Raw genomic sequence first — 17967 nt, forward strand, 5'->3', positions numbered from 1 at the left:
CACCTTCTAAGCCAGGAACACATAGCGAGGTTTACTTATAATATTATCTTTAACATAGATAGCAACCCCACCACCAAGGCTATCGCACTGTAATATAATTGGTGGGTGATATGACTCCTATCTTTAAAGTTATTGTAAAGGTGTTTTCTTCTTATGTGTATCGAGAACAGGGGGTAGACGAATGTAAATTTTCGGGCATGACTCTCATATCTAGATATTTCGCCCCCCCCCCCCCCGCCCCCTCTTTCCCTCGGAGGTCAACCTGGCTCCGCCACTGGGGTCCACTCCACTATTGAAAAAATCAGAATGACAAAACACAATTGTATACGTTTTACCTATCAGTATTTGTCCTTTACAATAAAATAAAATAAAAAGCGATAATAAGGGCTAAAAAAGACTCACCGTCGTTGTATTCTAAACGGATTTTTAAAGAGGTTTTCTAAAAAAAATGTTATGACTATCATTATGCTAGTTTTGCACAATTCCAATTTTCAATCAGTCTGGGGTTCCAGCAATTCCAATAAGTGTCAGATGGCGTTTTAAGTAACCACGAAGATAAAGTGATAAAGTAAATTTCGCGACTATAGTGACGTCATCAAACACTTAATTTAGTGGGATTGCAGACAATAGACTAAAAATTAGAATAGTGCAAATTAATATTATCAGTGTCCTTGATACACATAATTTAAAAAAATAATATTTACAATCCCTTTAAAATACATGTCTTTTCTTTTGACCAAAAGCGCTTGTATATTATATACATGTAATTGCATTCTAAGTTTTTAAGAAGTTTTGTGACGTGTGTAAAATTCAGCTTTGACAGTTTCAACTCGAACATGATCACGATCTCGGTCTTCCAGATGATGCTGCAGACGATGTCCGTATTCTGTAGACGATAGAGTAGGAACGATCTTATTACTCTCCTCTTGGTGTACATTTAAACCAACTGAATTGAAGTGTTCTCGATCATCGCGATGCACCTTTTGATTGTAACCGTCTTTTATTTTAAAAAGTCTGTCGAAGGTTGAATTCTTCTTCTTTTTATCGTTCAGGAAGTCGGGAGTATTGTAAAATGTTTGATCCGGAGGTAAATCGTTCCTGTTTTTCGGAACAAATGACATGGCCGACAATTCACACGGCCGACCTTTCATCACCAAGGTTTCATTTGGAGTGTTCAGCTTAAATACTGTTGGAATGCTCATCTCAGTGGTTGAATTTTCCGATCAAAACACAATTCAATTCCGGTGGCTTGTAAGAATACACACAAATCACAATATGAAATAACGATTAATTTATGCAAGTCCGGATATCTTGAGGGATCGGATTTCGTATTCCACAACCAGTGCCTTCGAAAGTCGACTTCAATCTTGTAACATTAAATAAGTCTCCTCTGCGATTTCACACAAATCAAAATTATTCCTTATTAACTATTAAGAGCTGCTATTACTTTAAGCTAAGTCCTTGCGGATTTTGTAGCATTGTTAATATCCAAACTTTGCTCGTTTACTATAAGCACTGCGGAATGAGGACTGTTTACGTTAAGGTTGATATGAAAGTTTGTTTACAACAAATCGTAGCTATAGAGACAATCTTGGTAATTAAATATTAATCTGATTAATTATGTAAACTCTAAATCGAGTGTGGATAATACGAGACCAATAATAGTTTATTGTGGATTAACGTTAGAAAAGGGCGAATGCCATTGACAGCGTGGCCAAGAAATTTGTTGTATTTGTCTTGCTGCTGTCAGAAATAGAATGAAAAATTCATTTCCTTTTTAAATCACCCCTATTTGTATAAACCACACCATGCAATGTGATTCCTGCTATTCCAGAAAAAACATGACCAGATCATGGTTTGCAATTTTCAATCGACATTCGAGATTGTCCGACGGGGAAAAGAAATGGCGCAATTAGAAGCTATAGGCCTATATCCGATACAGAAACAGAGGATACAATACCGATCTGTTTGACAAGCATCTATGTTTCTAAGTGATTGATCTCATGAAAAGAGAATTTATAGGCTATAAGATAGCTTGCCAAAAAAGGTAACATACACATGACAGCACATTGGATAGAAATTAGATCTAATTTGATGCGTCTTCACTAAGTCAAGGGAAAAAAATCCTGTTCAATCATAAGTCGAGGGTAATTACACAAAAATATTTTCACAAAACCCTACCAAAAATCTGCAATCTCTCGTTCCCACGCATATCGAGTCTAGTCAAACTTAGTCCTATACTAGCTATATAGGTCTACATGTAGGGATGCAGGCTGAAAATTTTCTGAATATCGCATAGCGTGAGTAACAGCATGGGTGTGTTTTAATATTTCTAGGCTTACAGGTATATTGAAATCATAAGTCGAGGACAACAATATAACAAAATCATTCATGAATAAATGATAAAATTTTTATCACGTATCATTCAATAACACCATTGACTCTTAGTTGCCATGCATACCTTGTGTCACCTATATACTTGGTTGCTTTTTCCAGACGTGCCCAGTGGCGGCGCCAGTGGGAGTACAGGGGGTGCGGGGTGTTAATTTGCCCCCCTAGAAAAGTGGTTTGCACCCCTCTTTATTTTCAACAAATCAAATGTCTACTTTTTTTCTCCAAAATATGTATCAGAATGCAAAAAATAAATTCATTTTTTGTAAGATTTTTTGAGAGAGCCCTCTGAGGCACTCTATGAGAGGCTTGCGACTATGACATCACCACGGAGTAGCCAAAATTTGAATTCAGCCTCAGTAGTTGTCCCCCCGTTGAGTCAGTCTGCCCCTTTTTGTACCCCAAGTCTTGGTAACGCTTGTCATTGCCACTAATCCAGTAGCGGTGCCTTGTACCCGAGAAAAGGGATATAATACGGACAGTCTGACTCAATAGGAAGACAACTGTCGAGATTGATATTCAAAACGCAGCTAGCCGTTGCTCTCACAATCCCATATTATTCTCGTCATTAAGTTTGATTGGTAGAGAGTTTACTTCTCTACACTTACTACACGTGCAAGTACCTTTCTGTCAAGTTTCAAATCGATCATTGATCTCCAAGTGCGTTGGTGCGAATGTGCAACAGTTTCCGACGATTCAATGAAGGCCGCCATTTTCATACACCGTCCTTTTACTTCAAATATTACGAGATTTCTGATTGGATATATCAAATGGTAAGGTATAGTCTGTCATAGACGGTTATTAGTCTCTAATGACGAGCAACGGTTAGATGTGAATAATAATCATACCGTTGCTAAAGGAACATGACATCTTGCCTACGTTGTGGCTATTACCCCATGTCGAACGTAAGCAAAGTGAAAAGGGCCTATCCTTCAGCTAACTTTTTATAAATCATTCTCACCATCGATAGCTATCTATGAATACATTAATGCGCCAAAACAGATTTTTTTGTTCAACCATCCTTAGCTTTATATTGAAATAACAGCGGTTGAGTTTACAATAGTCAATATGACGAGGACGTATCAAAACACAATATATTAACAAAATGATTTAACATATTTAATATGGTTTATAAAATGACTATTATGTAGAATGCTTTATTTTCATTTAGAGCCAGCATGACCATTTTCTGTACCTAATATAACACATAATGCATCTCTGTAAAAAAAAGAAACATAACAAATGGGAATAGGGATATATATTCAAAATGGCAGAGAAAATCTAACATGTCTGACAATAGTTCTAACATGCCTGACAATAGTTCTAACATCATGTTACTATAGCTCTTAGATGCTCTTACATGTTTGAATGGGTTTTAACATGTCTATCTCTAGTTTTAACCTGTCTGACTATAGTTCTAACATGCCAGACTATTGTTGTAACGTATCTGACAATAGTCTAACATGTCTGACTATAGTTCTAATATGCCTGGCCATAGTTCTAACATGTCTGACTATTGTTCTCACATATCTGACGATAGTCTAACATGTCTGACTTAGTTTAAAAAAAAAAACCTGAGTATAGTTCTAACATGTCTGACTTATTTTCTAACAGGCCCGGCTTTAAATGTTTAAATAGGGTTATGTCCATTGGCAAAACCGCATGTCATTGATCCCAGATTATCCATACCCATTTATGCTTGGATTGACTGGAATAATGATGAAAGGTGACTCATTCAAATGAAATTCATTTTTTCTTACTATCTTACCTAGCCTCTTTTATTTGTTGTTTTAATCTTTCTTTCACTCCAGCTAATTTTGCATCTTTTTCTTTTTCTATTAAATCTTTTATGGTAGCTCTATAACCAGTGACATTGTGTAAGATATGTATAACTCTATCTCCACTACTAGCTAAATATTTACCACTCACATCAAACGATAAGGCACTTATTTTTTCTGGAAAAAAAATGTATTCAAGGATGCTTTGATGCCATGAGGGAATAGATATCTAAATAAATTGTCATGAAGGAAATCGGCACATCCAATTTCAAAAGAACAGGAAGGCCATTTTTTTTTACCAATCATACTTTAGTTTCAGAAACTGGAATTTGGCATGAGCAGAAATTAGACCCCCACAAAGATTGAAGAATTGCTGAGATAGATCCAATTTTTGCTAGAAAGTAGAATATTGGCAACTGGTTGTAACTGAGCTTTGATCAACAGTTCAAGGGTAGTAACTCCAGTAAATGATCAGAATATCTCAGATGCTAGTAGTTGTTGACACCTAGTTTCCCTTAGATTCTGTCAGTCCAAAGGTCAACCTTAACTCCCATAAGATACTTGTACATTACATACCATCTTCACAATGTCAATATTACAAACCTTGTCTAATACCTTGACATCAATAGCCACCTTTCTTGTATCACAGATTGATTTGAAGGATTGCTAGACTGAAACATGTCTCTATATCAGCCTCTGATAGCGATTTGGACATATGTCAGCTGGTGTAGAGACAGAAAAAATAGGCCCTGTTAAATGGGAGTATACCATCAAGTTCAAAGGTCACAAGATACTAACAAAACGAAAGTTATGGTGATACATATTTGGAGATGTGGAAAATCCCCATTTAACAAGGTATTTTTCTTCCGTCTTGTTCTTGAAAATGTGTTCAATTCTTTAGCTCGTGAAAACTCTAGAAGGCAAATATTCAATCTTCAGCCAGGACTGAACAATAAAACCAAGTTTTGTCAAAATCCAGCAAGAATCATGCCCTTTAGTGTTTAAGAGCTAAATTTGAAAGCGTTTTCAAGAACAAGGACAATAACTCATACAAAATATTTTTCAATTCTTCTGATTTTCAATAGGGTTCATCCTTGGGTGAGTACGAACATTCACACCAAGTTTCATCAAAATCCCTCAAGAATTGTGCCTTCTAGAATGATTACGAGCTAAAAATTTAAAGCGTTTCAAGAACAAGGGCAATAACTCATACTAAATATTTAGGTAATTCAATATTATATGAAAACGCATATTTGGAGATGTGGAAAATCCCCATTTAACAAGGTATTTTTCTTTCATCTCTACTCCAGCTGACAACTGTCAAAATATCCATCAGATGCTGAGGCAGATGTTTCGGACTAATGGATTGTATGCTTGGAAATACAGCCAATCAGAGCCCTTCACATAAAGACATTATGGCTGCAAGTGTAGATACTAGTTCTCATTTGTGTTGTGAGCTTAAGTTTTGATTTCCAGAAAAAAATGGACTTTCTTTATGTTGCATAAAAAAGAGTCTCATGATGTCAAGGTATAAGACAGAGTATGTAATAGCTTGACATTGTGAAGATGATGACATACCTGTATGTACATCTTTCATTACTTCTTCTATTTTACCAGTGATTGCATTCGCTGCCATAATAGTTGTTCCTCCAGCCATGGCTACAGCTCGACCATCTAAACTTAATGATATCAAGTCCATTGGTTGTGTTAGGGTACCAGTAAACAACAACTTAGGTTCTTGATCCATTTCAAATTTTACTACAAAAATTCAAACATGAATTGATTCATTAAAAGCCCCTCTACAGACAATTTATTTGCAAAATACGTCATATTCTCAAAAAAGTGTAAAAAGTAAAACTTGAATTTGAAAAAGACAACTCATTTTTAGAAATTCTTTTTTGATATTTTTTACATTAGTATTGTCATGACACTTTTAGGGCTGCAATGATTCACCAATGAATGTCTATTCTTTCTTTCCTTTTCGATGCATTGCATTGGATAAAAATTATCACGATGTATTGTCACGATTATTTACAAACTCTCTTTAATAAAAAATGAAACGAAATCTTAGATTATATAACAAAATTTTTTCATGCCATAAATTAACATCGAAAAATAGTTAGCAAATCTTTGTATAAAGCTATTTTGGAATTCAAATTATTTCATTGTCTCTGGTTTGGTACCCTATTTTGCTACATTTTGAAGAAATCTATTTGTCCACAAATGATAAAAGGTTTATAACATTAATTTCCAAATGTTTTCCCCACCAAAAAGTGACAAATTTGTTATAATGTCCAAATTTCTACTTATTTCTTTCTGATCTTTTCTAATAAAAAATTTTCAATTTTCATTTAATTTGTATTGTTGGATGAGTTTTGGTAAGTGTATCGAATCACAACTTAAAAAATCGTTGCAGCCCTAGAAACTTGACTTACCATCTGTATCAAATAATTTCCATGTATTGTCTTTAGATACTGTAGCTACCCTAAAAATAGAATTGAATGTCAATAGAACCCTCATCTTTACAATGTCAAGCCATTACCAACTTCATACTTATGCCTTGACTGCAATAGTCACTATTCTTGTATCACAGAATGTAGCGATTTGATTGATCACTAGCGAATAGAGCCAATCACAGCACACAACAGAAAGACTTTAGACATTATGGCTTTGTCTTTACAGACTTTCTGTCAAGGCCTCTGATTAGCTGTATTTGTTAGCGCACAATCCAATCAAATCGTGTCATTCACAAACAGCCATGATACAAAAAAGGTGACGTAATGAAGTTCGTAATAGCTTGACATGGTGAAGATACAGAGTATGTTTGGATGAATTGTTGGAAACTTATGTTGAATTTCATTTCTTAAAGATGGGTTTCCTTATTTTTTAGTGTCAAATTAAGCGACTTATCTGATTAATTGGTATATCTAATGAATTATCAAGTATTTATCATGAGTTTTAACCAATCATAAATGTCCAGGTATGTACAGTCGTGGTAATCAAAAAAAAAGACTTTTTGACCTTTCTTGATCGGTCACTTATTGGAATTCTGCTGGTAATTCTCTTCTAATTTAGCTAATTATGAATTAATTATGAACACTGGAGACAAACTGGTATTTTTCCAAGTCATTAGAACACGTCTAATTTTTTTTCATAGAAGTATTTGCATTTTCACGAATGAAAATAAGGGAACCCATCTTTAAACAGATGAAATCAGTTGTGGATTTTGTTAGAGAACAGGATATCACATTTTCTTTTTGAAAAGTGATATGGATGGCTAAAATTGAGCTTTACTAGCTGTTAAACCAATATTTTGACAACTGTATTACAATAACAAATGTGAAAAATATATCACCTGCAGGAATCATTGGAAAAACTGAAACAATTTACACCAGAGTTATGTCCCTTTAATTCGTAGGCTCGCTTGGATTCTTTAAAACTTCCACCTTTATCAAATATTACTTCCCATACCTTGACATCAGATGTAAAACCTAAAATAGTCAAAATTTCAGCTTTGTGTTTAAGATATGGAACTTTATGGCCTACTTTTTTAAAACTTGATTCGGGTTAAAAGCAACATTATGCAGTGTGCTATGAGGCAAATTTTGCTGTGACTGATGCACTAGACTACCCTTTCTCAAGTATCAGCTTCTAAGTGAACCTATTAAAGTTGTAATTGTGAAAAAACAACACTGAGTTCTCAATTTCACAAAATTACCAGATCTAAATTGAATCTGATGGAATGCAGGTTTACTGTAATAATACATACCAGATACACCAAAAAACCTTCCACAAGGAGAAATAGTACCATAATAATTTTGAAACAGTAAGGTATCTAAAGTGTCAATTGGCTCTCCTAAAAAGATAACAAAACACCAAATATACAAACAAAATGTCATGACTGAGCAGTATCAAAAAAAAGAAGTCGACGACAATTTTGCATTGAAACTCTTTGACAGGGCAGTTGTATACAAATGTGAACCCCCTTTCAGAAGAAAAAAAGGTGACTTTGCAAATGCAACTTAAAACTAAGAAGGGATGCTGTTTCAAGGGGTTTTGCAGTAATATTAACTTTTAACAGTTGATTCTGCAATTTGATTATAAATATCTAAAAGCCACAATGCTTCTGTTCAGTAAGATGTCTTTATATTAATACAAGTCATAAAGAAACAAGATTCTCTACCTTTGATATCCCATAATGTGACAATAGTATTTTCATATACAGTTAAAATATATTTTCCATTACTAGCTATACTGATATTAATAATCTCTTCAGAACGTTTCTACAAAAATAAATAGCATATTATCTTATATCGCGCGTGATCCTCTTGAAACCTCGTATAACGATATATGATGCGAAATTACTTTTCAAGAAAAACGCAATAAACTATTTGCACGCGTATTTTGTTAAAAATCTTTTATTATTTTTACCGCTATACGTGGTTTTCATATTTTGAAAATTTAAACCTCGTATAACAATTTGAGTACTATGACTTATTCAACCAATAACTCGTATTATAGTACAGTATACGAGGTTTTTCGTTTTCATCCGCAGAAAATGGAACATTGAACCTCGTATAATATAATATTTTACAAGGTTTTAAATCTGACTGTTTAAATACGTGTTATTTATTTAGTGGTTTTTGGGTTATTTACAATCAAGCTAAGAATAAGAGCTTTCGATTGGTACCAATTAGTCAAAATGACCAAATATGGTGTGAACAAGGTTTCAAGCGGTCATAAACGAAATTTTTTCAGTGTAGTTTAATCATTCTCCATTTCAAATATTAAGTGATATTAATAACAACTTTGACCACGGGATACTAGGTTTAAATGTCCAAAAGGTACTGTAACAGCTTATGCAAGTATTTGAAATATGGACTTCAGCTAAGGGCAGAGAAAACAGCGAATGAGATCCTCAGCCAGTATACTTGAGGGGTTCTGTAGAATAGTTGGTAAGAGCGATGGTATCGTTACATGACGTTGTTGTGGTTGTGGGTTCTAATCTTGGTTGACAAGTCTTTAGGCCTGTAATAAGTCAGCTATCCTCATCATTTCAGTCCATCAGTTTATACAGTAAACTATTTCCAAAAAGGTCCTCAAAATTATCTGACAACAAGAAATAAATTTGAGTTTTGACAGAACTGCCGAAGAATTCCATAAAATACCTGAGGAAAATCTAGAGCTGGAGTCATGGTAACAGAACTATTATCATCTTTTTTACCCAGACGGTAAATTCTTAATATATTCTCATATTTTAACTTGACCACAAATGCTCTGAAAAAAAAATTGTGCTACTAGTTTTTCATAAGAACACCAAACCATATACACTTTCTTATATTTTTTATTTTATTGGGCTAGAGGATAAAGTGAAACATCTTTTAGTTTTTAAAAATGCAATCAATCGGTATTCAACGAGAACAAGGCACTAAATTTCAATATCGAATTATGCTACAGATATCTGAAATTTAACTCAAAACAATAAGTTATACTCTCTTATAGAAGCACTGGCCTAGGTCAACAGTACCTACTTCTGGTGAGATTTACAAGATTAACAAATAAAAAATGCAAAGCGATTGCTACAGGGAGTTAATGAAAGGGGATCTAATCTATCATGGACAAGAACATTACTAAGATTTTACTCCTTTTGTAAGCATTATAAGACTTAAATTTTCACTTACTTTGAATCTGGACTAAAAGCTATTTTACAACCTTCATCTAATTCTACATTTCCACGGACTGATCTATATAATACAAAATATTCAAACTATCATTATGTCATGAGAAAATAGTCTTTCCAGTCCAAAATGGGTGTCATTTTAAAAGGTATATTCTGGGAGGGAATTGTATTAACTTCAAATGTAAAACCATAAAAAATATTGTATTCCTATAGAGCATAAGAAAATTTTAAAAAAATGACATTTAATATATCGGTAATGAATTGTGAATTGAATTTTTTGATCATTTCATTTAGTTAAAAATTCACAAATCACTGTGGTTGGAAAGTAAAGAGGACAGCTGTCACACTTACTTGTGTATTTTCTGTTGAAATTCTTTTGTACTCCATAAAAATATTGATCTATCTAGAAAATATAATATAGCATGATTATAACTCACACTGTGTCAAGATTAGTTCACAATCAAATATATTTTATATATACAAAGTAATTGTCAATTATTGTCATGAGTCAATAACCATGGATTCAATTAAGTCACTTGCAATGCAACTAGCTAAAAAAGATAAAAATAATTCTTCTGTGTCTTGAGAGGAATTGTAAAAAGGTTTTCTAAGATTTTTATGTGTATCAGGGACACTGATAGCATCATTTTGTACCATTCCAATTTCTAATCAGAGGTCTGTGGTTTCTGCAATTCAACTAAAACTAAATGTTTAATAATGTCACTGATCGTGAAGGGCCTATGTCATTCAAGCATAGTTTGCTATTAGTGACTTCATCAAACAGTTAGTTTTAGAGGAATTACAGAAACCACAGATGTGGATTTAATCTTTCAGAGAACCTCTTTACAATACTTTAAGTTGCTCAAGAGACAAACTTAGTATGCTGCATAATTACAACTTTAAAACAAACGTCATAGACATTTTTGAACTGTTGACGATTTTTTTTCTCCCATGAATAGCTAAACTTATAAATAAAATCAGGGCATTCCGGCTTGTATAATGTTAATCAGAGCTCTATGAGATCTTTTAAGTGATTGTAAAAAGGTTTTCTAAACTTTTTATGTGTATCGGGGACACTGATAGCATCAATTTGCACCATTCCAATTTTCATTCAAATGTCTGTGGTTCTTGCAATGCCACTAAACCGTGTTTTATGACGTCACTAGAGGTGAACTACCAGAAGCCAAGTACCGGTACTATTAATATCTATGCAGTTGCCCTCTAATGACATCATAAAACACGTTAGTTTTAGTGGAACTGCAAGAACCACAGAGGTCAGAATGAAAATTGCAATGGTGTAAATTATCGGTGTCCCCGAAACACATAAGTTTAGAAAGCCTCTTGACAATCTCTTTACGATATATTTTTTTTCATTTTTGCTAAATATGAAATGAAATACAATAAGTCAAGTCTAACCTTCTGCAGAAGAAATAAGATATTTTCCATTTGGACTAAAATCAAAACTAGAAACAGAACCAGTGTGTCCCTTTAAGGTAGTTGATAACCATGGATGGGTGAAATTATTATTGGCTGATTTCTTCGATGAACCCTTTTCTACAACTTTAGATTTCTTCTGGTTTTCCTTTTGTTTGCCATGGCCTGATTTTTCAGTTTTTGTTACTTCTTCTTTGGTCTCTGCAACAAGTTAAAAAGACAATCAATATTGTGACATTTTCTTTGTACTAATGACAAAGTTATGAAAGCACAGGCACAGGACTTTTAAGTTCTTTAATTTGAAAAACCAAAATGTACTTTAATAATTAGATGTTCGTCAGTAGAGGCTTATTTATACAAAGTTATCTGAAGGGGGGAAGGGGGGGGGGGGGGGGGTAATTGAGTGTCAAATCTGCCATGAACTAAATGATTACCCAAGGCTAGTTTTCTTCACTCTCCCAAAGCCAAATAAAAATTGAATGAATCCTATGGTTATAGATTCAATAGATTTCTAAATTACTCTATCACCAACCATATTTTCAAAACGAAAGCAATGATTTAGTCTCAAAACAACACTGATTCAAATAAATAGATAAAATCAAACTTTTTGTGATTGCTTTTTACATGAATGCCTATGTGATGGACAAATTAGTTGTGGTCTGACACCATAAAAATAGACAATTAAATTTCTCACCCTTTTCGCTGTCTTTCCCTTTTCTACCAATATTGCAAAGCAAAACAAAAAGAAAAACAACTGCGCCAACTGCTGCAGTGATTGCAATCACGGAAATCGAATTATTACCATCGTCAGACATGATTTTAGAAAATGATGAGGTGTCGGTTTCACAATGATCTGAAAACGCTGGAAGTCTCGAATAACTAGCTCAAGGGACATAACTCACAATTTTAAGCATAAGAGTTGTCCTACTTTTACTGTCAATTGGGAAATTTAATGAACAAGTCAAATTGTTATTCTTGTTTTAAAAAAAAGGATAACTTGAACAAAATGTAGCCAACAAATTAATTAATTAACGAATCAAACCATTGTAGATAGTTTTATCTATTCCCACAAAATACCAACCAGTTTCTATTAAAGACTCAACGACCAAGACTGTGTTTATTTCCTGAGGTCAAGGATACTACTATAGCGTGGCGTTCTTTGACAACAACACAACCGTCAACGACTTCTCTTTCTCATAATTTTCTACAAGAAGACCTTGATACACTGTCTCACAAGTCCAAATATATAAAATGTCAAACAAAGTCGTAACTGATTACTTCAAACAGACAAAAGGAGTTTCTAGAACTTCAAGTAAATCGCCATTTGGTAAGCACGATTCAGTCTTTTATTTTTTTCAAAGATTTGTTATGCTTATATTTAGGTCTATTGATTGTATGGATGTCAATGTATGACATAATAATAATAATTCTATGCCTATTTTGATAAATAATATTGTAATTATTTGTTTTACATTCTTATGCCCCCTCCAGTGAACTGAATTTTGTATGTTGATTCACAAACAAATGTGTCAGAAGTTTCTCTCTTGGAACTTTTAGTTTTGGCATTGCCCATTGCCATTGGCTTTGTTTTTTTTTTTTTTCATCGGATTAGGTAATGTTATTAATAATACTTACAAATGATTGCAAATATCATATTTTCATACCTACATGACATACGAATGTATGTATTTTTTCAGATATTTCAGATAGTCCTGAATCATCTTCCCCAAGTTATGAGAAAGATTTAGAATTACTGAAATCATTTGATTTAAATCATGAATTTGGACCATGTACAGGTAATTATATCATATGTCACATTTCATGATGTCACTTTAAAATGGTTTGTTTAGATGCCTTTGAAAGAAAGAAAAGAAAGAAACAACTATATTTTACAAGAATGACAACTTGACAGTAAAGGATTCTTTCTACCAGCTGGTCCTTGGCCAAATCTCTTGGCATTGATCTTTCCCGGATTATCCGTACACATTTACAGCCGGGTCGACTGGAATAGTGAGTGAAGATGACTTATTGAAGGTCATCGGACTATCACACGCCAATCGAGAATTGAATCCACGGCCGCCATTTGCTCAGTGTTACCATGCAAATGACGTCATGTAAAGAACCAACACTCTTACTGACTGTGCTATAGAACCTCACAGTGACGTAATATAACACTTTGTTATAGTGGAATTTTATAGATATTTGACTGAAAGTTGAAATGGTACAAGGCTTACACAGTACCTTTAACCAAATGTATGAAACCTTTTTTGTTCAATAAAGTGAGATCTTTAGGCATAGATTACTGAGTATGAAACTTTATAATATACAGATTTATATAGACCTACTCTTTTATTGTAGGAATAACAAGAATGGAGAGATGGAACAGAGCAGATAAACATGGTCTAAACCCACCTCAATCAGTTTATGATTTATTATCACAACATTCTAATGATAGAGAATATACTCAAAAGTAGGTACCCCAGTAATAGAATGTTGGAATTGAGATACTAAGTACCAAGTTTTTTTTTCTATTACGGTACTCTTTAAAAGATTTTATTTATGAAAATGAAAATGCTAATACTTAAAATAGAAAGTAAAGGTGTTCTTTTGACTTGGAAAAATACCAGTTTGTCTCACATGTCCATAATTAGCTAAATTAGAAGAGAATTACCTGCAGAATTCCAATGAGTAACCGATCAAGAAAGAAAGGTCAAAGAGTCTGTACATACTTTACTGTTGTTATTTTTGTTTTTCAGTTTGTGGAAGGACTATCAGATTTGAAAGTGTTTTTCAACAGACATCCTTGTTACCTCTTAATCATATTATCTGTAGGATTGTACATATTCATTTAAAGATGGGTTCCCTTATTTTCATTTCCATTATGTCCATAATTAACTCATAATTAGCTAAATTACCAGCAGAATTCCATTGAGTGACCAAGAAAGGTCAACAAGTCTTTTTTTTTTTTTATCCAGACTGTATATACGTGGATATTTATGATTGGTTAAAGCTCTTAATTATATGCAATAAGAACATAATGATTGATTCAGAATTCATGATAATCCATTAGAAACACCAATTTAATCAAATATTTGCTTTATTTGATAATGAAAAATGAGGAAACCCATCTTTAAAGGGATAGTCTGATCTAATTTAAATGTGAAGAACTGGGCTTATTTTGAGTGATACTATATCTTAACTTTTTTATAATTATATACATTTCCCTGGAGATCGAGGAACTATTTTGAACATCCAATTTGCTGTAATAATAATAAGCAGTATTTACAAGAATAGATATTACAAGGCTGATGTTTTGCCAAGCCTTAAAAGAATATGGCAAAAATCAGACATTTCCTTTAACTTTTCACAAAATCATGAAGTAGGCTTGTAAAGACCATTTATTTTGATTTATTTTTTTTTTAAAAGAATGTTCGTTACTTTTTGCTTGTTTGACTGTACAGATATTTTTTAGCTTGCAGATTAGCTTATGGTATTCATTTATTGCTCAAAAGTACATAAAATTGGCTAGAGTAAGTAAATATTTTGGAAAAAGTAACAGAAGGATGAAAAGAGATTACTCCTTTATGTAAGGCTCAGAAACCAAGTCTCACTGCTCTGGTAAGACTGTGAAACAAATTTGGCCTTACCATTACTTTTAATATTATTTTGTATGAGAAAATTATTTCATAAAAATGATTGCATGCATTCAATTTATTTTTCATTTTTTTTGTTTTCTTTTTAAATGTCATTTGTTTTGATTATCAAAATTTATAATTTTGTTATTTGTTAAAGTCTTAATTATTTTTAAGTAAATGAGAAATTGTTTTGTTTTTGTAACTAACTTAAGATTTTTAGTGATTATTTATTGAAAGCCATTCTTATGTTAATTTAATAGAAGTTATTTGAATTTTACTTATTGTTACATTTTATCTAAAAGGCTTCATATATTGTGGCTTTGACCACAAGTTTTTTAATGTTTTATAATTTGCATCTTATCCATTGTATAATAAAATATATAGTCTTATATTTGCTTCAATAATTTGATATAGAGACTCTATCTTTAGTGTTTTTGTATAGATATTAACACAGTCTGATTAAGATAGTTGATAAAAAATGCAAAGTAAAGAAAGTTGGGTCTTATTTTATTTAGACTGGTTATTAACATATATTGCATCTTTCATGTATCATATTCTTTAGCATAATAACAATCATTAAAACATAATTTGCCTTTAATTATCAAATGAATAAGGATCTTGTTCTTGATATGGGAAAAAGAACACTGCTCTATCTGTGACAAGACAAATGAAGCAGGTCATGTTAGGTTTGTCACGTTTATTTGTCCATAATGATATCAAGAATGGTTGGATATATTGAAGAACAATCATAAATTCTGTTTCCAGACCAGTTTGGTCCCCAACTATGGCCCCCCACTATATTTGACAATGATGTGTCCTGTGTATATTTGATGACACTACTCAGTACTTCTACCTTTCCAGGAATTCCTAGGCTTTGACAGAATTTGAAAGCAACTCAATTTTTAGCATCATGGAAAATCTGATCACTCAATGGATAAATTCCAGTGCACCCAGGACCGAAAAACCATAATGACTGTCAATTGCTCAAGTTTTTGAAAGATCCATAGAGATTATGTGAATCGCTAATCCCAATCTCCCAAACCATCTTTATGTCATAGTATTTAAATTCTGAGAAATTCTTAGCAGGACTATAGAGGCTGTTGTGGATGGAATATAAAAGAGATCTGGATGAAAAAACAAGCCAGCTCAGGTAATCTGAGGCTAAATTATTCTTTGAGTAAATAATGAGAAAATTAGTAGCCTGCTTTTTAAAATTAAAACGAAATGATTAATTGATATTTTTTATATTTGGCATGACGTCCTCAATAATCTTCCTCTTCTTCACCTTCTTCATCAATAGAATCAACACCAACTTCTTCATAATCTTTCTCTAAAGCAGCTAAATCTTCTCTAGCTTCAGAGAATTCACCTTCTTCCATACCCTCACCAACATACCAGTGGACGAAAGCTCTCTTAGCATACATCAGATCAAATTTGTGATCAAGACGGGCCCAAGCTTCAGCAATAGCAGTGGTGTTGCTCAACATGCAAACAGCTCTCTGAACCTTGGCTAAATCACCTCCTGGTACAACAGTTGGTGGTTGGTAGTTTATACCGACCTTGAAACCAGTAGGACACCAGTCGACAAATTGGATGGTTCTTTTGGTTTTGATGGTGGCAATAGCAGCATTCACATCCTTGGGGACAACGTCACCTCGATACAACATACAACAAGCCATATATTTACCATGACGAGGATCACATTTTACCATCTGGTTAGCTGGTTCGAAACAGGCATTGGTGATTTCAGAGACAGACAGTTGTTCGTGGTAAGCCTTCTCTGCTGAGATAACTGGTGCATAGGTAGCCAATGGGAAATGGATTCGAGGATAAGGTACCAAATTGGTTTGGAACTCCGTCAAATCAACGTTGAGTGCACCATCAAACCTCAGGGAAGCAGTAATTGAGCTGACGATTTGACCAATCAAACGGTTCAGGTTGGTATACGTTGGTCGTTCAATATCAAGATTTCGGCGACAAATATCATAGATAGCTTCGTTGTCAACCATGAAGGCACAATCAGAATGCTCTAATGTTGTATGGGTAGTAAGGATAGAGTTGTACGGCTCAACAACGGCAGTCGATACTTGAGGTGCTGGATAGACTGCAAACTCCAGTTTGGATTTCTTACCATAGTCAACACTTAGACGTTCCATCAGCAATGAAGTGAACCCAGAACCAGTCCCACCACCAAAACTATGGAAGATGAGAAACCCTTGAAGACCAGTACATTGGTCGGCGAGTTTCCTTATCCTGTCCAAAACAAGATCGACTATTTCCTTTCCAATGGTATAGTGCCCTCTTGCATAGTTATTGGCAGCGTCTTCTTTGCCGGTGATGAGCTGTTCAGGATGAAAGAGTTGACGGTAAGTACCAGTTCGGACCTCATCGACAACGGTTGGTTCCAGATCTACCATGACAGCTCTGGGAACATGTTTACCAGCCCCGGTCTCACTGAAGAAAGTGTTGAAGGAATCATCTCCACCTCCAATTGTTTTATCAGAAGGCATCTGACCATCAGGTTGGATACCATGTTCTAAACAGTACAACTCCCAGCAGGCATTGCCCATCTGGACACCAGCTTGACCAACATGAACTGAGATACACTCACGCTGAAATAGAAATTTAAAATTAAGAACGCATAATGTCCCTTTTGGCTTACTTTAAGATAACCTTTCGGTGATTTTGTGAAGATGATTTAACATTCAATTACTGAAACTTCGTTCAAATTGTAGGCCTTATCAGTGGGGGCATTTTGCATATCATCATCGGGCTCAATGAAAAAACCAAATCGCTTAACCAATATTTTGATACTTCATAATTGTTATACTTTTTTATACGTTTTATCTCAATTTTTTATAATCTGTAGCCTTGTGTGTGTGATAGAGTACTATCGATGACAAGTGTTGGCCCTCTTTGGGACACTATCTGAACGCGTGAACCAAGAACTGCTTTTATATTTTCACGAAATGAATTTTGCAATGGTGTTTATGAAAACTTTAAGCGACGTTAAAAATCAAACGAAAACTTACCATTTTGAATGAAAAAA

The 17967-nt window shown here is 33.8% G+C and overlaps 4 protein-coding genes across 4 annotated transcripts; 1 reads left to right on the forward strand and 3 right to left on the reverse strand.

Annotated features, from left to right (window-relative positions):
• Positions 1–782: 782 nt before the first annotated feature.
• LOTGIDRAFT_142981 (hypothetical protein) lies at positions 783–1151 on the reverse strand (the record flags this gene model as incomplete). Its single annotated transcript, XM_009052899.1, has 1 exon — positions 783–1151. The coding sequence occupies one exon, from the start codon at positions 1149–1151 to the stop codon at positions 783–785; it is 369 nt and encodes a 122-aa protein (XP_009051147.1).
• Positions 1152–3401: 2250 nt separating this feature from the next.
• On the reverse strand, positions 3402–12098 carry LOTGIDRAFT_239070 (hypothetical protein; the record flags this gene model as incomplete). The annotated part of the gene is made up of 12 exons (XM_009052900.1): positions 3402–3609; positions 4160–4346; positions 5748–5927; positions 6605–6654; positions 7525–7660; positions 7939–8025; positions 8353–8452; positions 9338–9446; positions 9851–9917; positions 10205–10252; positions 11266–11484; positions 11978–12098. The coding sequence occupies 12 exons, from the start codon at positions 12096–12098 to the stop codon at positions 3555–3557; spliced, it is 1359 nt and encodes a 452-aa protein (XP_009051148.1). The 3' UTR covers positions 3402–3554.
• Positions 12099–13018: 920 nt separating this feature from the next.
• On the forward strand, positions 13019–13757 carry LOTGIDRAFT_143010 (hypothetical protein; the record flags this gene model as incomplete). The annotated part of the gene is made up of 2 exons (XM_009052901.1): positions 13019–13079; positions 13642–13757. Coding segments are annotated over 2 exons (177 nt in total), but the record flags the coding sequence as incomplete, so codon positions are not given.
• A 2391-nt stretch (positions 13758–16148) lies between these two features.
• LOTGIDRAFT_201713 (hypothetical protein) lies at positions 16149–17967 on the reverse strand. The gene is made up of 2 exons (XM_009052902.1): positions 17951–17967; positions 16149–17530 (listed from the first exon to the last, which is right to left on the reverse strand). Exons 1-2 carry the CDS (start codon positions 17951–17953, stop codon positions 16181–16183), a joined length of 1353 nt encoding a protein of 450 aa, XP_009051150.1. The 5' UTR covers positions 17954–17967; the 3' UTR covers positions 16149–16180.

Source organism: Lottia gigantea (genome assembly GCF_000327385.1).
Source record: "Lottia gigantea unplaced genomic scaffold LOTGIsca_190, whole genome shotgun sequence".
Classification (NCBI taxonomy): domain Eukaryota; kingdom Metazoa; phylum Mollusca; class Gastropoda; family Lottiidae; genus Lottia; species Lottia gigantea.